Genomic DNA, 25,866 nt, shown 5'->3' with positions numbered 1-25,866 from the left:
AAATAAATTTGTTCAATTTATGGATGTCAAAGAATCAGAATCTAGTGTTATATCCTAATGAGGGTTTAGAATATATCCTATAATTACTTGTTTTTTCTTTATGCTTATAAAGATTTTTCATTACTTTAAATGAAACATATAATACTGTTAATATAACTAGCAAAATTGATACTAAAATGTACAAAGGAGATTTACATGCGATAGAGACAAATAAGATAGAACTGGTTATTATAAATGGTGTAAAAACCATAAAAATGTTTATGATATTTACTTTATCTCCCAGTATAATTTTATTTGACCTTTTAAATCCACTAGTCAATAGTTTTACTACTTCTTTTTCATATTTTTTATCTAATTTCTTCAAGTATTCATGTATCAATGATGATATATTTTGTTTTTTTGACTTACGTGTTTTCATTCGAAATGGTTCTTCTTTTAATTCTGCATATCTTGTATCAGTAGAAGCATCGGATATTAAGGAATCATTGGAATTATTTAAATTGTCCTTAAATTCTAATGAATTATTTTGTTTTTGATATTGTTCTTCATTCAATAATATTTTAAAGTCTTCTGGTAAATAAAAATTACTCATTAATGTATTTAATTTATTTCCGAAAATATATTTATCTTCATTTACTATATTCTTTGCATTTTCTTTTAAGTATTCATAACTCTGTTGTGAATATAAATCTGTTTCTCCATATAATAATCTGTTTCCTCTTACATCTAACATATTATTTAGGTTGACTTTCTTATTCCATAATTTGACAGAGATACTTGTCTAAAAATTAAGGTAAATATTTATTATTTAGAAAAATATCAGTATTTCCGTACAAATAAAATATTAGGCTTAAAATGAAAATGTAAGATTACAAAAGATGTAAGGAAGTTATTGTACATAATAATTATTGTACCTCATAGGAATTCTGGAATATCCATATTAAAAGGGTAATCGAGAAAATTTTAATAAAGAAAAAGAGTTTATTATATTGTACCATCGTGATGAATTTAATTATAGATTATAAATCCTTTTTTATACTAAAATTTATATATATATAATTTTTTTTGATAATATTAGGTATAATATTTGTTGTAATGTTTGGTTGCTCTTTTCTGTCACTTTCTAATTTAAAATCTTTGAGCTTTCTTTAATTAATGTTTATTATAAAATATATTCGAAATTAAAAAAAAAATTTGAATTAAATAAAATTATTTTAGTAATTTTTCTATGTAAGAATTTTATTAATTAAAATAAAACAAATAGAACAGATGTTGCAAAAGCGTTAAAATATATATAATTATTATTATATAATAGTTGCAAATAGACAAGCAGTATATAATTTATTTCAAATAATTTATTTATATTTATATTTTTTACTATGAATATTGACAAGCTTCTTTCTTAATTTGTCTATAAAAATGGATAGAATATATAAAATTACATGGCACAAAGCACTTAAGTTAACTTTTGAAAAAATTTCGTTTACAATTTTTCTGTTACGATTAAAACAATGCAAAATATATAGAAGTTATCTAAAATCTTACCTATGAAATTTTTTCTTAAATAATTTGAAATAAGAATAATAATTAGAACATCACAAAATATTATTGTAACGAAAATTTAATTGAATTTAATTTGCATGCATTTTTATAGAACATTAATAACATATATGTTTTAATCAAAAAGTCATGATTATTAAAAATAAAATATATTTTTTCTAATTAAGTTTAATTTAATTTTTTAAATATATAAAAAAAATTAAAATTTTATATTTTAAGCAATATGGAACATGTTTTTTTCTGTTTGATGATGTAATTCAGATGTATTTAATATTTAAAAATTTAAATAATATTATATGAGAAATAATATTCAAAAAAGAATTTTGAACAAGTACAATTTTTTCTTCTAAATTCATGTAAGTAAAAAATGTATATATAATTTGGAAAAAAGAAAAATTTTAAAAAGAATAATAAATTTATATATGTTAAGAATGTTTTTAAAGAATTATATATATATAATTAATTGATTCTTTTTTGATACTTTAACATGGTATTATTATAAAATTTACATTATACAGTAATAAAATAGTTATGACAACGTAGAAAAATGTGTTCAATAAAATACAAAGAGAACAATGATACCAAGATAATGAAATAATTATAAAAAATTAATCATTATTTCGCTAAATAAAGAAATTATTAATTTGATTTATATGAGTTATTTTTTAGTATAGTATTGAAATGTTATTAAATTGTTTATCGTAAATGTTCATGTACATTGTTTAAACTATGTTTTTTGAAGTAATATAAAGACATTTTCGATTTTTGATATATTTCTGCAATATAAAGAATCAGTAATGACGAAATTTAATTTTATTATTATATAATGAGTTTCTAACAAGCTTACAATTCCATGATTATTTTTGTTGTTCATTTATACATACATATATATATATATATATATATATATATATATATGTACATGTTGGTAAAAAATATAATTTTTATATATATTTATATATTTAATTATGTATAAATTCATATGTTTAAAGTATTTTTCTTAAATTATATTATTATTTATATTAGATGTATAATAAATTCATAGCTAGAATAATATATTATCTTATTGTAATTAAATATGAGTTAAATTATGACAATGAATACATAAAAATTTAATCGAAATAACATTTATATTTATAAAAAAATAAATAAATTTAAATATTTCTATTTAAAAATTTATCAATGTTTTCGTAATTCTATATGAATGGGCTTTTATTCATTTATGAATAAAGATTTTTAATTTTTTAAAAACAATGAAATTTGTTAGTACGTAAAAACTTTTTTCATAAAGTTTTATAGCGGTAAAGTTGTTAATTATATAAAGTACATTTATATTTACTCCTCTGTGAATTTTTTATTTAAAGTATGTAGTTGATTCCCTAATAGCAAAAAATTTATCTTAAATTGAGTAGTTATTCACGAACATTTAACTTGGGTCACAAGTGACAAATCATTAATGTGGATAAAACATAGATTAAGGAAATTCCCTTATTAGTGAATTGTATGTATAACGTATGAATTAATATGTTAAACTATATTAAGAACATTATTTAAAATAATACATATTTTTATTCGTGATATATTTTGAGTGTCATAATAAGAAATTAATATATATTCAAATTAAAATGAATGTGATGAAAAATTATATGCAGTGAATTCCTTAGATATAGGTATATATGAATTTATAAATATTTAATTGTATATATTAAATATTTAACATTATTTATATATTTTTTTTTTATAATTAATTTAAAAAAATATTGATATTCTATAAATACTCCAAAATATTCTATACTATCGTTTTAGGTAACATAATATCTGAGGTATGAGAAAAGATGAATGCATAAATAGAGAATGTATATATGTTTTTAATTTTTTTTACTTTTACAAATATAAGGTTTCTAAAATAAGGAATACAATATACTATTGTTAACTATGTTTTATATCCGAATTATATATTATTTATTAAATGTATATTATTCCCATATTTCTTATTAATATAAGTGTAATTAAATTTTTTAAATTAAATATTGTATTAATAAAAAATTGATTAATATTTATATTAGATTATATTTATGAAAATGTGTTATACAACATAATGTGTAACTTTAAATCTTATAATGGAAGCATAACAAATTATTAAAAAGTGTAATAATTTTTTGTTTTTAATCATAATGTATTATAAATGCTTTTATTATTAAACATAATAAAAAATTAATTCCTCTTAATAAAATAGAATGTTATATAGTTATAATATTATAAAATTCCAATATTAAATATATGTTTAAACAAATTAATTATATAGAAAAACAGAAAAAAATTAAAAATTAAAATAATGAATGCATAAAATTATGCATACATAGGGTCCTAATATGCTACTGTGAGGTACAAATATGGGAACACGGTTCCAAATATTATATTATATTAGATATTAATCTAACATATATATTCAAGGAATGTATATATTTTAAAAATATAAGTTATAAATTTCAATATATATCATGTTATATTTTTCAAAGAAATAATTTATTAAGGAATAAAACAAAAAAATGTGCTTAAAGTTTCTTGAATAAATATGCTTATATTTAATAAATAAAAATTATTTTCTGTTTATCTATCTATCTATCTATCTATATATATATATTAACATCTTTTTTTATTGAGTCATCCAAATAATGTGATACTATTATGGGTATACTTACAGGAATAAAAAAGGTTATATGTAATTTGAATAATTTTAAAATATATGCAATTTAATCTTTTTATTTCATTTCTTATTTTTCCTTTATATTAATCATATGTTTACATTCTTATTCTCCTTTATTCTCTTGTGACCTTGCGAAATTAAAGATATATTTTTCATTGATGACTGTTTTGTGTTTAACGTTATGAAAACATAATCTGGAAATACAGCTTCAAATTTATAAAACATATTTTTCCGCAATTTCATCTGATTTGTCTAAAGCTTTATCATTAACTATAGAATTTACGTATGTATTATCTTTTCTTATCCAATCTTCTATCTCCTGTGTGAAAATGTTTTCCCCTATATTACCGTGAATTCCATTATTTTCCTTATTTCCTGAAGCATAGCAATTAATTGCAATTATTTCTTTTGTATTTCCTGGTTTTTTATGTGAATATTCTTCTATCTTCCATTTACTTATAGAACTATTCAAATATTATTCCTTATTTTCAAAGTTCACTTCTTTTTTACAGTCTTCTAATAACGTCATAAGCAGGAGCATATATAGTTTAGCTAGTGTTTTTTATTAATATATTTATATAATTCTTCGTAATTTTTGTTATGAAGGAATTCTTCTGTATTTATTAGTAATATTGAATTTATGCTTTTTTCATTTAATCAGTCTTCTAACATATATTGCAACTCCTCTACCAATCCTTTGAGCCAGTCCAGTTCAAAATATTGTGCTATAATAATACCACTTTTCAATATCCACTGCTTCCATAGTTCTTTTCCACTTTATAAAAGTGGAGAGTTGTGATTTTCATTAGAATATATTTTTTTTAATTTTTTCATTTCTTCTATGTAGTCTTTTTCTTTTGTTCGTTAATTTTCCAAATTATTAAACCAGTTTCCTTTTTGCAATATTTCAGAAATATTTCTACGTCTTTCTATCCGTTTATGTCATAGAATATTTTGTTTTTTAATATAATTGCGACTTTTAATACTTCGCACTATTACTTTTTTATTTGTTAAATTATAATAAGCCTTCTATTATTCTTTGAATTCTTCTAGGCAAATTTCTAAAAACTGTCTTTTGCTAAATTCCCATTCTTCATTTCTGAATTTTTCAAGTACTTGTACATGCACTTCTATAATAGTTTTGGTTCTTTCCTTTTATGGATTTGGTGAGTTTACGTCTTATTTAATGTTAAGTTTATGTATTTTTATAATTTTTATGATTTCTTTATTATGATATATTGGATGTTCCAATTGATCAATCTATAAAAAGTTTACTTTTATTGTCAGAAAATGGAAATACTAGTATCTGAGTATTTTCACATATCTTCTTTCTACCTTTTTCTTTTTTTTAAACATTCCTATTAAGGAATACTATAATATATGAAATAGATATTCATAAAATAAATTATTACAGTAAAAAAGTTATTATCATATTTTTAATTCTTAATTTTTATTTTATTTAAATAAAAAGGGAAAGCACAACAATAACTATAAAGCTTATTAAAATAGATAATACGTATGTGTTACATTGATTTAGTGTTGGATTTATAACTTTATTGTAAATATATATATCTTGTTTAGTGCAGTTATGTCTAAAATAGAAGAATAAGTAGCATTAGTTATAAGTGAAGTTTTAGTGGATTAAGCTGCAACAGTGGCAGGAGAGCCACAAGTTGATTTTTCATTAGAAAACTAAGGAATTTCAAGGGTAGGGAGTTTTACTAGATTTTGAAGAATTTGAGGATTTAATGAAACATCAAATGATGGCGTTTAATCTGTAGTTTAAGAACTTTTTTCTGTTTCTGATTATGAATAAACTAATGTATATATAACTTTAATTTCACCAGTTGCTTTCTGCATTACTGACATTTTAGATTGCTCTAGTTCTATAGATGGAGGTTACACTCTACGGTCAGACAGAATTGCTTGTGTAATTTGTACTTGATTTTCTTCCTTGGAATGAGATGTTGTTAGACTCTGATTTTTATTATAAGTTTGTTCTTGTAAACTATTATCTTTTTATTCAGGTAAAAATGCAGAAGATACAACAGAGTGTAGGGGTTCGAAATATGGAAGTTCATTAAATGTTTCTTTATTCATTAATCCGCATATTGTTTCTGTACTTTGTCTTTTTGTTTTTTTTTTTGTATCTTTTTTTTTTTAACATTTTTCAAAGAGGATTTTCTTTTGGTTATGTTTTTTCTGCATCTATTTAGTATAATCATTATATGTTTTACATTTCGTTAAGAGTTTATTATCACACTTATTTGAGTTTTTTTGTTTTAAATGATTTATTACTCTAAGATCACTATTTTTTTTTTTTACAGAAATTTTCTTCTTCATATATTAATTCTAAAAGTTCTTTATCTTTCTGATCTAAAATCATAGAACATCTTCCAAAGTTAGTTATACTATCATAGTACTGTTTAAGCCAATACTTTATTGTTACTTTCCGCATTGTTTGACGTTCATATTCTTATGCTTTTTTTTTCTTAATTAGATAATTATTTAATCCTAGGTATCCTTCCCTAAATTTTTCTTCTTTGTTCTTCTTATTTAAGGAAGGGATTTTATTTTATTTTATTTATAATTTTTAATAACTTTAAGTTGGGTTTTCTTAGGGTAATTCCATACGCCTCTACAATGGATAATCGAATACTAGATTCAAAAGAATAATTATAAATTATTTAAGAATTAATTTTTACGTAAGTTGTAATATCATTTTTCCTTTAATAATTAAATAATATAAATGTAATTTTAAATATTTAAAAAAATAATTCATGTTACTGAAGGTATATACATATGCATAATGTCTCTATATTCATATTGTAGTTAATAACATATAACATTCTGAATGAAAAGTACATATTTATATCTTTTATCTATAGAGTAGTTTTAAAATTGATATATATTAATTATAAGGAATTTTTAAATTATTAACTACATAGGATTGTATATGAGAACTATGAAATATTTGAATACATTAATATTTATTTTATGGAATTTATTATTTTTTACCTTAAATATATTACAAAGGTAAATATATCCTAATACTGTTATTATACTAAATCACAGTTAAGTACGTATTTTTATAGAAAAGTTCATATTACATATGTTAAAAAAAAGTCAAATAGCTGACAACATAAAATAACATATTATTAATATCAAATAATATAAAATTTAATATGTAAAAATACCATTAAAATATGTAATGAACTTTTTTTTTTTTTTTTTTTATATTAATAATGACACATACAGATATATATTATTACGTTTATTAAGGTAAATAATACTTTTTACCCTTTATTTATGAAAATAAATAATTTATAAACCATATAGTTACTAACACTGATAGTTTGTTTGCTTTTTTGTTCTGTTAATTTTTTATTTATTTTTGATATAAAAATTATGGTGTTATAATTATTATGCTATATTTTTTTATATTTTCTACTTTGCAGTTAGAATTGATAGTTAACAATATATATGTTAAACCTAATTGTTACTATAGCTATGAAAAGTACTTAACCTTATAATGTACTTATAACATGTAATACTATATACATAATAGTTACGTAAAAATTAATAATTTATGGTATATATATCATTCTATAGTATAATTTTTAATAGTATACTTTATTACTTATATATGTACTTCTGGATATGTCTGTTGTTACATTTAGATATAAATAATTTAATTTGGACTACAATTTTAATTAATAAAATGTATAATTATGTATATTAATAAATTAAAATTATTTTAGATACTTTGCAAAATATGAAAAATTATTAGTACATACTGCAGCATAATTAATTAAATTATTTAATTAAAAAATGTAAAATAAGTTATAACTTTTTAATGAGAAATTATAATAATATAATTCCCTATAAATAGATTAATAATTTACATTAGTTAATTTAAAATACAAGGAAGGTTCAAAATTATTATTTTACAGTTATTTATAAATACATTCGATTGTAAAGATTAAGAAGATGCTATTTATTTTTGGTTTTTAAAATGCATTTGTCAACTTTACGAAATTTTTTTTTAAGTACTTTATATAAATATTTATTTGGCATGTAAATTAAAAAATATAATATATTAATTTATAATAATTATAAAGGCTTTGATCGATAATTAAAATTACAGAACAATTTAAACATAATAAGAAAATTGTAAGTTATTCAATCATAATGTAAATAAATTATTTCTAATTTTAATATTTCATTTGAAATAAGTATATAAAAGATAAAGAATGGTGAGAAAAAAAAAAAAAAAATATATATATTTTAATATACAATAAATTTTTGTAAATAATTATTTAGCATAAAAAAATTAGTTATTATATTTGCGTTTAATCTATTCCTTATAAAAAGAATTATTGTTTTATTTATTTATTTAAAAAATAACATTTAAAATTAAAAATGGTATATCGAATATGTATATTTTTTAAGTAAATATAATGATGGAATTTCAATATATATATAAGGTTTCACAGAATGCAGATGAAAATATAAGTAAATATAATACTATTTAGTTACTTTAATTGACATATTATAATTTTTCTTCTACATTATGTATAAACTCACAATGGAATCATTATGATATATATTATTTTAAAAAGAACTTACGCATTTACATGAATAACTTATATTATTTCATCCAAGAATTTATAATTATCAATATATAATAGAAAATACAACTTCAATAAAAATATATATGAAAAATATTATAAAGGAATTTATTTAATAATATATATCTATTAATTTTAAAAATATTCTTTTACTTTTACATGTATATATTGATTATTAGTATATCATGCAAGGAATTTGTATTTATAAAGCATTTGAGTGAATATGGCAAATTATATTTATCTACATTCTCTTAATATATAATACGTCTTATTTTTATTTATAATTAATTTTATTAAATCATATTCGTTTATATATTATCACTTTTTGTGTTATTTATTTAATATATACTTCTATTGATATAGCAAAGATCTTTTAAAATTTAAGTTAAACATTTTATCACATATCTGATATTTTGATAAACCTAGTGCAAAAATAAACATTTATATTACATTAATATGGATATAATAGCTTTTTTATTATCAGAGTTTATTCAATTTAATGAAAATTTTATTTTTCCATTATTCCTAGTAATAGCATTATGAATATTTATTAAGTTCTTATATATGTCATATAGATGAAAATTCGCATCATAAAAACTACATACACAATGTTAATCTTCATTTATAGTTATAATATTAATTCTATAACTATTATTAACCTATTATTATATTTCCACAATTTATTCATTATAATATATAAATTTCCTTAAAAAAATTATTAATTAATTTCATATTGTCTTTTATTGGCCACTAAAACTTGTATACTAGAGTCTTTTTATATATACTCTCTGTATTTCTCTTTGAGTCATAATTTTTTGTATAATATTTCTGTTGTAACATTATTCCTGAAAAAATTTATGTAACATTATTTTTTTTTTGTACCTCTTTAAAATACAATTTAGTTAACTCATTCAAGACTTTTTTTTATTTGAACAAATATATCTATTATAGAAAATTTTAAAATTAGAATTATATATAGTGAATGTTATACAATATTTGCTACAACAAGTATAGGTATGATCATTTTTAGAACTATTTATCTGTATTTATTTATTTTGTCCATCAGGACACTTCTGTGTATTTACTTCTTTTCTTTATGAATATAACGGAAATGCCGAAATAAGGGGGATTAATTTTTAAAAAAAATATATTTTTATAAATTCAAAACTGCTTCAATAGTAATTTTATGTCGTTTTAATTTGGAAGGACGGTAAAAGAGCATTTACATTTTTAAATGAAATAATTTATAGTATTACAAAAAAGAAAAAATAAGAAAAATACTGTAATAAATTTCAATGCAATAACTGGAAGAAAAGAAGTAATTTCTTATACAGAAACGTAAGAAGGTTGTTCTGGCTATAGTGATCAATCAAATGCATATTTTTTTAATACCTAATTTTCACTGAGGTGCGGTAGTTTCATGTGATTCATTAACATAATTTAAAAATGGTATACCCTTGCATTATGTCATATTACTTTTATGATTATTATAATAATTTTTAGTCATTATTAACGTCTAACATAAATTATTTCCATTTTGTACAGTGAATCTATTTATATGACTGATATATTATCAGTAGAGCTTTTCGGTATATATTAGAAAACTTTATATATTAAATGTATTATGTGAAATATTTGGATATGGTAAAATATATAATATATATGTTAAATTATAAGAATGTAAAAATTCAAACAGATCTTCTATGTAGGAATGCGTAATATAGTTGTTATTAAGTATAAATGAAACCACGTATACAAAATATGATTTTCAATAAAAATTAAATATTTAAATGAATAAATTATTTTTTGTAGATCCAGAGCTATATGCACAGTATAAATATAAAAATAACATTTTGAAAATTGAAATTTAATATTATTTTATATAAATATTTTTTATTAAGCATAAAAAACCCATAAAGTGAAATGCATATAAATTTTATTGAGTTCTGTATAAATTTAAAAACATAACTCTACTGTAGTATATATATACTGCATAACAGGAAAATTAATTATTTTACGAGAAAAATAAACTATTTGTTTTTAATTTCTTAATTTAGGAAAAAAAAAAAAATTTAGATAAATAAAAAACTATATAAAAAAAAGAAAGGATTAAAAAATGGTTTACAAACAATTAATGTATCTAAAACAAAAATATTGCATATATAAGCTAAAATATATCAATATTTTATTATACTATGCTCTTGTTTTTCATAATTTATTATATATATATATTATTGTAAATTTTAAAATAGGTAAATTTTTAATATATATAGAAATAGTAACTGAGTGTAAAAAAGTGTCTTGCATGAAATGTACGAAACATAGAGAAAATTAAATAATATATTTAATATATGTCACGATGGCAATAAAATTAACTTAAATTAATATATATACAATAATTTTAACTTATATACAACTTTTTTTTTTTTTTTATATCTTGTCTTTTTCCTTAAGAGAGTAATATTTTATAAGAATGAAATAGATTTTCATATTAGATGATCCGATTAATTTATTAATTACGCAGTATTTTTTAATTTATCATTTTTTCCTTTTATGCTATGCAGGAACATAAATATATTGACAGATCGCAATTGTTCTGTTGAAGATATTTTTATCAAAATATAATTATATATTCAATATATATCTCTAAAGAATGTTTTTAATGTAATGTATTTGTAAATGAAAAAACAATAAATAACTAATTTGTTTAACTATTATCAGCAGTAAAACTACGAAATTATGCATTTTACAATATTATTTTGTAATATTTTTATATATATTATATACATTTAATACTACGTATATAATAATCATATGGTAAATATATTTCATTAAAAATACCTGTGACTTGATTATATTGCATACGCTATTTTTACACCAATTTTAATTTTAATCTCCTTTTTTCTTTTCTTTTTTTTCTTTTTTTTTTTTATTTTATTAATGTTTCTTCTAAAAGTATAATTTTTATTAAAAAAAAATATATGCATAAAGTAGAAGAATATTAAAACTTTTCATTTAAAAATAATGGAATAAATTCAGCTGAATTATAAATTATAATTTATAAAATTTATGATACATATATAAGGACTCTTTTTTTTTTTTTTTTTTTTAAATTTATATTTTTTTTTGTGCATTAGTATCATATAATATTGATAATTTGAATATAAAATAAATTATAAAAAGTACAAGTTTTAAAATTAAAATTATAAGAAATTTGTAAAAATATTTCCATTTTAGTTCATTATTACTATAATTATATTGTTATGATAATTAACATTTTTTAAAAATAATCATTTGTACCAAAATATAATATTTATCAAAAAATAATTATTAATAAGGAAATACAATTAAAAGTAGCATTTATTCCCTTAATATACAGAACTTTGTATTATCTACATTTTATACATTATATATTTTATATAAAATGAATGTTTTGAAGTATTAAAAAATCATAATTTTTTTATTTATTTTATTTTGAAAAGGATTAATATAATAAATATTTAGTTATTTTATTACACTAAATAACAAAATTCAGTATTTTAAATAATTATTAACACATTAAAATTATGTTGTTAAATTAATGTTAGTTTTTTATATGTAACATTAAGATCAAATTATGATGATAAAATTTTGTAGTTCTACATTTTGACGTTGTAAAATGTATTATACTTATTATATACATATTATTAATTTTTTGTGAAAAAAAAAGATAGTGCCCCTTGTCATTAAAAAAAATATTTATTATCAATAATTTGTAATTAACAGGACATAATAAAATATTAAAAATATACATTATAAAACAGGAAATTAAGTTATTCCTTTTTATTAAAATTGCGAAGTTCACATTTTTAACATGGATATGTCGTTCTAATAGTGAAATAGTATGATATATTTTAATTAAAGAAACTTTCATTATTCATTATTCATTTTTGTGTTTTTTTATTTTTGTTCATATTTCTTATTAGCATATATTTATTTATTTTTTAAATCCTGAATATTTCTTTTGTTAATTTAGAGTACCTATTGTAAATATATGGATTAGAAGAATATTATTGATGAAAAATTATATGCCAGAACTTATCGTTTATTAGCAAAGTATAAGAAGGAAAAGTGTTCAAATATCGTACGGAAAAAAGAAGATATTCCAAATAATGGAGATTACAAAAAGAAACATATATCTAATAATGAATAAGTATCAAGAGGAAAAAATAAATTGAGAAAAGAATGTACATCAAATAATTCAGGAGGCTATAGAAAAACTAGGAAAAGTAAATCTACTGAATACAATAAGGTAAATACCTATTCTGGGAAAGGAATGTTAGACAAAATATATTATAAAAATGTACTTAGGTATATTAGAAATGCTAATTTTAAGTTTATAAAAAAATGTATGCAAAGAAAACCTGAGGCATTTTGTGTTTTATTTATCTTCCATTTAGTATTAGGAGTATCATATATTATGTTATTTAGTTTTTTAAGTGGTATGGGGACTATAAGTGATGGGAATATAAAATTTTTTTTTTGTACTATTATGTATATTATGGATTATAATTTTAGTAGGGCTTTTTTATAACTTTAAAAAGAATGTAAAATATGGAAATTTATTACATATAAAAAGTGATTTCTATTATACGAAGCATGCTTCTTAAAGTAAAATAGTATTTTATAACGTTAAAATCTATAATTTCCTAATTGATATGCAAAAATAACAAACATACCTATTATTTCATAGGTTTAATAGGTAGACCTGCAAGTAAGGGTTGTTTTTATCCGGAACAGAAATAAGTTACACTTAAAATTTTTTTTGTAAGTTTTAATGTTTAAATGTTATTAACATTTTACTTTAAAATATTTTATCAGTTTAAAACTACATTATATTTTGTATGTTTATTTCCGTATATAACAAGATTTAGTTGAAAAATGTAACTTGATATAAATATATAAAAGACAGTTTATATAACTTTAATTATATATATGTCAATTTATATCTGTAATTGTAAAAAAAATAGTCTTGACACCTTTATTTATTTTCGTCTTAAATTACTATTTTATGGTGTAATTAAAAAATGTATGAGTAATTTTTTTAATTAAAAATAAACATGTCATGTGTTCCGTATAAAGGAACGAAGTGAATGAATGTGGTTATTTTGTTATATATATGTTTTTTCTTTTTTTTTTTTGTTTGTTTGAATATAAATAACAAATGGATTATGAGAAAAATAAATCTTATCGCAATGAATTTTTTTATTTAAAGACAAATTTGTTTTATGAAAGCTAAGATTAAATTTAAAAAAAATAAAACCAGTGAAACATAATTAGATCGTATAAATAATTTAAGACAATACATATAAAAATTAATTTTTATTTATTTTTCTTGATTATCTGTTTATTATTATAAACTAATATGTTTAATCAATAATAAAGTATTTTTGTAAGGTACAAAAAGATATACAATATTTATGATATTTGTAATAGTAGAAGATAAATGATAAGCTACTTTTTTGTTTATTTTAATAATTTTATCCAGGTAGGCGTTCTTAATGAATTATAAATATTATTATATTTACGCTTTATTATTCTTTACAATTTTTGGTTAATAGAAGATTCCACTATATAATGTAACATAGAATATTATTATTTTTTTTTTTAACTGTTTTTGTATGAGTCCCCCTGATAATATTTATATATAAGAAAAGGAATAAATATTTAATGATTAAAATTGGTTATTTTACTAATGTTTATTGTACATTTTGTTATATATATTTATTGAATTATACATATTATAATAAGTGGATTAATTAATTTAACTTTATATATATATATATATATATATATATATATATATATATTTTTGCGTTAGTATTATATAAGTTAATTATATGTAAACTTATATACTATACGAATCTGTCAAATAAGTTTTGAATATATTAGATTATTTAAAAAAGATTAATATTAATAGAGTACTATAGTAAAATTAGAAAAATGTTATTGTAAATAAGCGTTAGATATAAATAGAAATCCCTCTCAATTTCGTGATTAATTAAAATGAAAAATTTTGTTATTCTATTTGTAATAATATTATAGTTGAAAAGTAGTAATAGATATATAGATAATATCAACGTAAAAAGTTAATGAATCAATAAGAAAATAAAATTTTATCTGAAAAAATATGTAGTAAACTATCGTTTATTTTAAAAAAAACTCTGAAATAAAAAATATTGTATACCCTATAATTATATAACATTAATAACTTTAATTGTTAGAAGAAATATAATCAATTATTATTAAACACATATTCAAGATAAATATGTATTATGCGTTAGGTCTAGAAGAAAACAAAAAATGCTAATATATACATATATATATTCACAAAATTACACTTTTTTGTTTTTTACATTTAATCAAGAACAAATTAAATATTTTAAGTTTTATGGTTCAGGTTATTCCCTTGAAATATTGAAATTTTTTTTATGTTATTTAATTTTTAGTAGAAATTTTTTCTGGAGGATTATTATTTTTGCACATAACTAAGCTATTTCATGGAATAGCAGAATTATTATATTCATCATTTTATTATTATACATTAATTATATTATTTTAATACTATTTTATAAAAATATATTTAAATATTTATGATAAAATAAATTGATGACAAAAAAGGATTTCTATTTTTGTTCTTAACATAATCAAAAAAATTAATCATTAAATTTTTCTATTATATAAATGGGAAAAGAAAAAAAGTTTAAGAAAAATGAATAATATGAAGAATGCTTAGGAATATGAAGAAAATAAATGAATGTCTTAATAATATTAAGTAAAACGTTTATTATTTTCAATTTATTTTATAATGCAAGTTATAAACTTTTTTATTTACAAAATTTTTATATATTAATCTATTTTTTATGTAAAATTTTTTTTTTCATTTATTAAAATGTATTTATAAATTAATAAAAAATTGCAAAAGATACTGAGTGTCACTATAAATGTTAGCAGATCTATCTAAAATGTGAAGCAAATATATATATGTCTATTTTTGGAACTTGGTTTAGTAATTCAAAAAAATTACTTTAACTGTAATATATATATATTTTTTTAATTATTAATATCGTGACATAAGTGCATTATGAACGTTTTTATTTTTTTTTTTTATCATCAGGAAAATTATTTTTTAATAAATAATTAATATATAATTATTAGCCATAGTACAATAATGTATGAAGAGTAAAAATAATATAATATAATATAATTTACTTGTTATTAAGAATGTTCATATGTTATAAAAATATTAATTGTTAATACATCCTCTTATAAATATGTTTATTTTTTTGAAAAGGTTAAAAACTACAGAAATTATGAAATTGTAGACTTTTTATTAAATAATACTATATTTTATATGGGTTAAGATAATAATTATATTATTGAAAAATTGTTATACAAAAATACAATTCTCATAATATAGTGAGTATAAAAGTATATATAATTTCATATATTTTTTTCTAAATTTATATTCTCTTTTATTATTATATAATGGCTTATAAAAGAAAGAATATTACTTTTAGAGTGATACTAGAAATGATTATATTATATTATAAAAAGAATTTTTCATAAATTAATATCATTTTTCTATTATTTTAGAGGTCCTAATAATAATATTTAGATGCATCATATAACGCTGTAAACAACTAGAATAATTACTTAATACAACTTAAAAGATCACAGTTAGTTCTTAAATATATATTAATATATATTTTGGACATGTATACCATCTTATATACAAATTAAAAATATTTATCTTAATATATATAATTTTTAACTTTATTTTATTTTATCTAATATATTTTTTATTATGAAATTATATTGGTTTTTTTATAATAACTCTCCGTACGAATTAGATTAGACTTAAAGTTATTTTTCATTGGTAAATATAATAGTAGTTAAATCTATATAAATTTTATTTATTCATTTAAAATAATTAAGTAAAAATTAATATAAACCTTTTTTTTTATTATATAAAAAATATAATTATAATTAACTCTTTTATTAGTCACTATAAAGTATCATTAAAAAAGTATACAGTGAAAGGACATTTTAATTCCCTTATTTTTATTAAAGAGTTCGTATTTACCCTTTTAGTTTGGATATGACATTACAGCTATAATGTAATATAATAATAATTTTTCGTATTTATTTTTTTTTCATGCTCTATTTATAAATACAATATTTCTTGTTATGGAAATATATATTTTATAAAATAATAAATAATAAATAATTCTTTTTTTTTTTTTTTTTATAGAATAACTATGTCACATCATTAAATTAGCATTTTAAACTTGATGGATATATTCCGTAAAAAGATAATTGTCTCCTACAGGAGGATTTAATTAATATAGAATCAAATGGATATATATCAGGAAAGGACTGCAATACTAAAGTATCAGGTGAACAGAAAGTCATAACTAAGAATTACCAAGATGGCATATCAGAAATAAAAGATTTTGAAAAAAAATTATTAAATATAGAAAAAGGTGATAAAATGCCTAAGAAAAAAAAATTTTCTTTATTTAATAATATAGATATATATATGAAAAAAAAAAATATTAAATGAATTATATTTAAAAGATAATAAGAGTAACAAAAAAGTTGAAGATAATTTAAGGAGATTAATACGTAAATAAAAAGTTTTAGTAAACACTGGAATTATATTATTAATAATATTCTTATTACTTCTAACAGGGGATATATGTGCTTCTTTTCCAGCCGATTCTGCTGCAGTACCAACTTAGTAAATCTTTGCGTAATCCTCAAACAGAAGGCTCATTAGTTTAGGACTTGTTTTTCTTACTATGTTAGATGCTATTTATATTTTCATAAAATATATAAAATATAACATAATAAAGTTAAATAATCCGAAATTATGTTGTAACGAGTTTCAATTTTTGATAAGAAAAACTTTTAATATATAAAGAAAAGATATGTAGTATCCTTAAAAATATTATAGACATACTAAATGTAATACAAATTACTTAATTATTAAAATTTTACCAACATATACGTAACAACATTTATATAGAATTTAAAAATATATATTAATCCTTAGTGAATTTTATTGTTTTATTTATTACATTTGTATTTTAAGGAATCTTTTAAAATTATTATCTTAGAATAATATATTTGTATGTATATGAGTATATTTGTGCACGAAATATATTTTGTTCAATAAAAACTTTAAATAAAGAAGTTCAACTAGTATTATTTCGTTAAATTAGTTATAAGTTCAGGCTTCTAAGCTTAAAATGTGAACTTTCTTTGTTTTCTTTTCTTTACGTTAAGTATAAAATATTTATATTTTGACCTAAATGTAAAAGATATAAGACTTGTTTTAAAATAATTGTGAATGCCTCTTTTTACATGTAATAAAACGAAACAAGTCTATTTACTTTTTTAGTAAAAAGAAAATTTAATTAATATCTGTTTCAGATGATATTATAAGATGTGTATTATAATACATATTTACTACAAAAGCCTTTTTTATATACGTTTAAATTTTTGTTTCGTTTATATATGTAAACGTAAATATATAAGAAAAAATCACGGTCTTTAAGAATGGATTATTTATAACTCATTAATATTTTTGAAAATTGTAAACTCTTTTATTTGCATAAGTTCTGACATTTCATATTTTAATTATTTACAAAGTGCTTTCAAATCAATATTATAAGAATTACTTAAATGCATTTTTAAAGAATTACTATAAATAAATATTCTATTTACATTTTTAATTCTTCTTATTAAAAGCTAGAATCGTAAAGAAGTAAGATTAATATTTTGTTAGTTATTTTACCATAAATAAACTTTTTTTTATTTTGTTATAATAATAATTTTCTATAAGTGAATTATATAAAAGTAAAATTTCAATTATCCATGGAAATAAAGAAAATAATTAAGTTTTTTTTGATTTAATAGCATATATTGTAATAAATAATTATTTTTATGTCTATCCTATTATCTATATTTGTCTTTATGTGTTCCGAATATGGTATCAATAAGATCTATAAGGTATTTTGAAATACGTAAAATATATGTTATGAACTAAAAATGCTTTGGTAATAAGAATGATTTTTTTAACATAAGAAATATTAATAAATATAAAGAATTTTTATTGGAGCGTTATTCACAAACATGTCACCTTGTTTTTATTGATATGCTACATTGTAATAGGTTTTGTTAACTGCATAGTCGTGTATCTATAATATATTTCCTTAAAAAAGAAATATATATTATACTTTGCATGAAATATATATATAAATACTATATTTATTTATATTTAATATATTGTATTATCTTCTATATAAATTTAAATGAATTTAAAAATTATCTTTAGATTTTTTTTTTTGGTTATTTTATATATGTGAACGGATAATCATATTTCTTGAGATTTAAACTGGATAATATATTCTTCATAATAAATGTACTGTTTTATGAGATACAAAAAATGGAAATAAAATAATTAGAAATGTACATGTAAAAGCGTATAATCACTGTTATAATAATTTAAATAAAATAAGGATATTAATTTATCTACTTTTCTGTTATAAATATTATAATATTGAATTATAAAAATTAAATTTATGAATATAGTATATTTATATGTTTTATTCTGCAAAACGATGTAAATAAAAATTACTGATTATAACAGTATCAGTTAAATTTTACGAATAATATTTTTACATAGTAAGAACATCTATGTTTGTAGTTAACATATATATTTATTTTAGCAGAAATATATGTATATTATAGTAAAATACCTATTGCAACTTTGCGTTTTATTTGAATTCTACTTAATTTCTTGATGAAATTATTTATATACTACAATTAATAAAAAAGAAATACATGCATTTATATAAATAAAAAATTGCACATGTACTATGTTTACAATTTGATACAAGATAATATTACATAAATATTGGCATATTGGATAATTTATTAATATATCTGTGTATAAAAAACATATGTTTTTAAAAATTGTAATTTAAGGATTAACTAAACTTATTTTATGATACTATTAAATTATAATATTTATCACAACTCAAATGAAAATTTCGTAACTATAAATCCTTATATAATTTTATTTTCATTTTTATATCTATCGTGTGTGTCCATGAAGCAAATGGAAGGAACATATTTCATCAATTTCTTTAAAATATTTTTATGTATCCTAATAATAATTAAAGTAAAATATTATTATTTAAGATTATAATTGTTATGCAAATATTGCTGTACAGTACCATAAGATATAAAATGCTTTTTTATTATATTATCAATTCATTATGAACTATTAAAATATGTAACTCATTTTTTATTCAATTTGGAGCATTAAAATCATGAGCAGAAATTATATATTAATTTAAAGCGTTATTCCATTTAGAATATTATTATGTTTTAAATTTTTGAAAAAACATAAAATTTGAAAAACGAAAATATTAAAAAAGAAAGAGTATAAAAAAGATAGATCTATTATATTAAAATAATTTTTTTTTAAATTCATGATTTCGTTAGTTCACTTTTTAACTTTTTATGTTCGATATTTGTATTTTTACTTTTGTATGATATGTCACATAGTTTATTATATTTATAAATACTTTTTTTTATAACTTTTCCAGGATCTATGATTTAATAATACGTAAAATAAATAAATATATGCCACAACATACAAATAATAAATAAAGTATCATAAATAATGAAATATAAAATATAATTTTATGCGTATTATTATACATATAGGTAATAAGTACTCTAAAAAATTAATACAATATGGAAAATTATAACTATCTAATAGGTAGAATAAAAGATGTACAGTTTACCATCTCTTTGCTAAAAACATAACAAAAATTGTGAAATTCATGTTTGATATAAAAGATGAACAATTTTTTATAAGCTGAAAATATTTTAATATAATAATTTGAATGTCAAATATTATTTAGTAGTAATCAATTCAGTTGCGATACCATAATCGTTTAAGCGTTACACAATTATAAACAATTAATATTATAGGAACAATTAAAATAATGCTTTTAACTTGTATGTGATTTATTATTCTTTGTACTAACTATTTTAATATTGCATGATTCTTTTTTATGTATGAATTTAGACATAATTTAATTTTTAATCTTCATGTATATGGAGAATATCAAATATAAGTTTAACATAACAGGAGGGAAAGTGCATTAACATAGTAGAAATACATTATGAGAAATTATAAATTTATGTTTTTAGTATTATTTTATTAAAACTCTTCAGTGGCATGTTTTTTTACAGGACGTTTGAATTTATTCTCAAACGAAATTAACTGCCATTTACAAGATGTTGAAATGGGAAAATTACATTTGGACTAATGCATATGTATTATTTTAATTGGATGGTTCTTTAAAAAATAATATATAGACATATCATATATTGTTTTTTTTATATTTTTGGGAAATATTTGAATATAAAGATCCGAAATATAACTTCTTTAAGTATATGCAATTTCATAATTACATAATTTTAATAAAGATAAAAGGAAAAATATGTTATGTAAGATATATGTATATATATGGCATCTAATTAACTTCATTCTAAATTAATATTATATATTTTGCGGAAGATAAAGAAAAGTAGGAACTCAGATCTTAGAATTTACCAAAATTTGTAAAATGAAAAACTGCATTTTAATTAGAATGTTATAAAAGATAAAATATAAGATGAATACATAATAATAATAAAAGAACTAATGCAAAAATGGTTAATAAATGAAAGTGAATTATGTTCATTGTTTGTAACATAGAAGAAGTAATTTTGTACTATATATTTTTTTTTCTATTCAATGAAAATATATTATTTGAAAATATTAAAATTTACAAATAAAAGATATTACTATTGGGAAAATATTAATAAAAAATTAATTTATATATTTAATTAGAATACTGGAATACAGCATATATTGTTTTTTTCAGAAAAAATACCTTAGTTAACGTGAACCGACATGTATGCGAATTTATTAAATACATTCACCTAAGGTGGATATTTTATAAAACATAATAATGTTATATATTTACAAATTTACACTCTATATAGAAGTACAAATGGGAAAGAAAAATTAATATAATAGAAATCTGAATAAAACAATTAGTAAAAATATAACTTAGGTAAAATAGTACATCCACACATACAAATACTTTTCCAAAATATATAAATAAAAAAATATGAAGAAGAAAACGAATAATTTAAAAACTTATGTTTTCTTATATTATTTTTTAAAAATTAAATATATAAATAAGTAAAAAAGTTATGAATGAACTATATGAACTACTTCATATAGGAATAACGCTAACTGTATTTGTTTAGATAAAAATTGAATATAACTCATATATCACTTTTATAATAGAACCTTTTGCATACTATGAAATGTATAAAATTTTACTCATATTAAAATATATGCTTCAAATTTAAATATTTCCGTGGATGATTCGTTAGTATAGTACTACTAAGAGCATAGAAAAATTTTCTACTGATTTGATCTAATTACTGTGTTCACCATTATTCAATTTTTATTATGTGAAGCATAAACAGAGTTTGCTTGTGATAATAATTCAAAAAAAATTACTTCATCTAAGGAAGGATTTAGGTGTGGGCTATATGAAAATATATATTTTGTTTCTGCTAAACTTGGAATAGTAAGCCTAAGCAAGTTTTTAGTTTTGGGGCTAGATATAATCTGAAAAAGTCGTTCGTATTTTTCTTGTTTAGGATGTGACGACTTTTTATTTAGTTTCTTTTTATATTTTATTCCTAAATAATATAAAAGAGTTGTTATAAATTTTGCTATTTCTTTTGCTCTTGGTATATATCCTTCATTTTTCATGGAATTTTCTTTTAATTCTTCATATACTTTAACAAGTTTTTCATTGGATACTGATGGATCATAAGAATTTAAAATCATAGCCACATAATCGGAAGGATCACAATTTTTAATATCGTTAAAGCAACTATTTTTTGAATTAAGACGTTTCTTTGTACCAGCTTGATAATACTTTTTTTGTATACATAATAATCTGCTTACCTTTACACCTAAGGTATTATTTATATATTTTTTCTTATTCCATGATTTTCTAGAGATTTTTGTCTAAAAATTTCAGTGAATATTTAATATTTATAAAAAAATCTTCATTTCATATGAATAATTTATTAGTTTTAAAATGAATATACGCGATTACAAAGAATGTATGGAAATTATTAAATGTAATAATAATTATACCTCATAGACATTCTGGAACATCCATATTAATAGGGAAAATGAAAAAATTAAAAAAAAAAAAGTTAATTTATTTGTAAGTGTCATCATTTAGAATTTATTTATAGATACCAAAAATTGTGTTATAATTGAATTTTCGGAATATAATTTTTTAGAAAATATTAAATAGAAGATTTATTATATTTTTTATTTATTGCTTTCTGATACTTTAAAACATTAAAATTATTACTTTTAAATATAATAATTACATAATATTTTCAAATGTAATACGAGAAAATGTATATTAAATAAAAACATTATAGTAATTTTTCTATGCAAAAATATTAACTAAAATAATATAAATAGAGTAAGTCCTGAAAAAGCATTATAAAACACATTATTATGTAATTGCAACTATGGAAATGCATGAATAATTTATTTCATAAAAATTTGTTAATATATTACGTAAGTATATTTATAAAGTGCTTCGTTATTTTGTTTATTAAAATATATAAAGTATAATAAAATTATCAGACATAATATATGTACTTTTGCTTTAGGATATATATCACTTTAAATTTCTGTATTTAATAAAAATAATGAAATATATATTAAGGTTGTCTAAAGTATTATATATGAAATTTTTTTTTTAAATAATTTGCAAGAAACATAACGATTATAGAAACGATATTTATATATAATAAATATAATTTAATAGAATTTACTTAATGAATATATGTTTTATACAATTTGAAAATAATTATATATTTTTTTAATAAATATTGAGCTTTCTGTTAATAATGAAATATATATTATTTTTGTTTTATTTTATTGTTGTAATTTATAAGATAAATAATATTTTTATTTTTAAAAAAAAAATAAAACATAACTTTATTTATTTTTCCTAGTAATTTAGTGGTTTTAATATTAATTAAAAAAACTTTTTAATATAATATTTGAAATAATAATAAAAATAAGGATTTGAACAAGTGAAAATTTTTTTTTAAAACTTTTGAGAAAAAAAAAAAAGTTAATAAAAAATAATAAATAATAAATTTATTTATGTTAAAAATGTTATCATGTATTATGTATACAAAATCAATTTAAATATTATTTATTTTTTATGCAGCTATTATTACTTGATTTACATTATAGAATAATGAAAAACGCATTTAATGGGCGATAAAAGCGGCTTTGCTCATATAAATTTTATAAATAAACAAAGTGATAACTAAAAAGAATAAATCTACATTACTAGGAATAAAAAATTGGTACGTATAATTGCGTAGTTTATTTTTACAGTAATACATTAAAATATTATTCATATTTTTTCATATTACATTAATACATTATGATTTAATGATATTTATTGATATAATATAAATATATATAACGTTTATTAAATAGTTGTTCGTTGTGTTATAATCTATAACGAACATGATGAAATCTCTTCTTTACGATAGTTATGTTTATAATAAATAATAAATAACTATTATTAATTAACATCTTCATTTATTAATATATACACATGCCAGTTAGTAAAAGAATTTTGTTTTTTAAAAACTGTAATATTGTTTATTATGTAAAAACAATTTTTTGTTAAATTTTATAACGATATATTGTTAACTATTTAAAATATATTTATATATTTATATTTTTATGTATGGAATTGCAATATTTAATGGCGTCTTTTACATTAAATTCCAAGAATATCATAAAAAAAGAGCGTTAGTTTGTAATGTGATTTAAATACATAAGCTCTTAACGTGTGTATTACATAAAAAAGCGTTAAGGACGATGAATTATAGCTTTGAAGTTTTTCTCTATTCATAAATTACGTTTATATAACATGAAATAATATAATAAATTTAAAAGAGAGTGTTTTAAATTGAAGGTCATTTTTATTTATAATACATTTTTAACATAATGTTAATAAAGAAGTTTATATATATTCAAATAAACAAGAATTTGATAAAAATTTATGAGTAGAAATTCTTTTAAAAAAAAAAACATAATATGTATAAGTATTAATAATTTGTATTTTAAATATCATTACTTATGTATCATGAGTTGCATGTATTCATAAAGTTTAATATTATATATTTACAATAATCTAATAAGAATGCAGTGAAATTTACTATATGAAAAAATATATAATAACCTGTATTTATTTCTTGACCACTGTCATTATGTACATTTCCAATAACTTGTATTAATTATCAAATATAACTAATATAAATAATCTTCATAATAATTGAACGAGCTATATATATTAGAAATATATTATACGTAAAATGAAATTACCGATTTTTTTGAATTAAAGTAATTTTTAGAATATGAATGTATATGAAAAAAAAAAGGTATAATTTATTACATAAATAAAACAAATGCAAAAATCAAATTGAAGCAACAGTAACGTTATGCTTTACTTTTTGATTATAAATTCCATATATCAATGTGTACTAAAATTAGTTTTTTAAAAATTTCTGAAAAATTATATATAAATTTTCTTTAATTTTTTATGTAATAAAAATATCTAAATATAAAAAGTAATTTAAGAGAATTGCTTTTTTAATGCTATATATTTATATTACATAAAACATAATAAAACTAAGCAAACGAAAAAAAGTGATATATTCTAAAGTTTTTGTAACATTTTTTCGAGGAGAAAAAATAAGTAATTTTAATATAATTATATT

At 18.8% G+C, this 25,866-nt stretch overlaps 2 protein-coding genes and 2 pseudogenes across 2 annotated transcripts, besides 2 other annotated features; 1 reads left to right on the top strand and 3 right to left on the bottom strand.

Moving 5' to 3' along the window:
• Positions 1–34: 34 nt before the first annotated feature.
• PmUG01_12011200 (Plasmodium exported protein, unknown function) lies at positions 35–998 on the bottom strand (the record flags this gene model as incomplete). The annotated part of the gene is made up of 2 exons (XM_029006306.1): positions 35–781; positions 915–998. 2 exons carry the CDS (start codon positions 996–998, stop codon positions 35–37), a joined length of 831 nt encoding a protein of 276 aa, XP_028862809.1.
• A 3,483-nt stretch (positions 999–4,481) lies between these two features.
• Positions 4,482–5,527, bottom strand: PmUG01_12011100 (annotated as a pseudogene).
• Positions 4,482–5,527: a sequence feature (STP1 protein, pseudogene).
• A 7,413-nt stretch (positions 5,528–12,940) lies between these two features.
• On the top strand, positions 12,941–13,547 carry PmUG01_12011000 (annotated as a pseudogene).
• Positions 12,941–13,547: a sequence feature (Plasmodium exported protein, unknown function, pseudogene).
• An 8,930-nt stretch (positions 13,548–22,477) lies between these two features.
• Positions 22,478–23,278, bottom strand: PmUG01_12010900 (Plasmodium exported protein, unknown function; the record flags this gene model as incomplete). Its single annotated transcript, XM_029006305.1, has 2 exons — positions 22,478–23,059; positions 23,192–23,278. 2 exons carry the CDS (start codon positions 23,276–23,278, stop codon positions 22,478–22,480), a joined length of 669 nt encoding a protein of 222 aa, XP_028862808.1.
• Positions 23,279–25,866: the final 2,588 nt, after the last annotated feature.

The sequence above is a fragment of the Plasmodium malariae genome (genome assembly GCF_900090045.1).
Source record: "Plasmodium malariae genome assembly, chromosome: 12".
Lineage (NCBI taxonomy): Eukaryota > Apicomplexa > Aconoidasida > Haemosporida > Plasmodiidae > Plasmodium > Plasmodium malariae.
The sequence above is the reverse complement of the archived record's forward strand: the minus strand, read 5'-3'. Positions and strand labels throughout refer to the sequence as shown.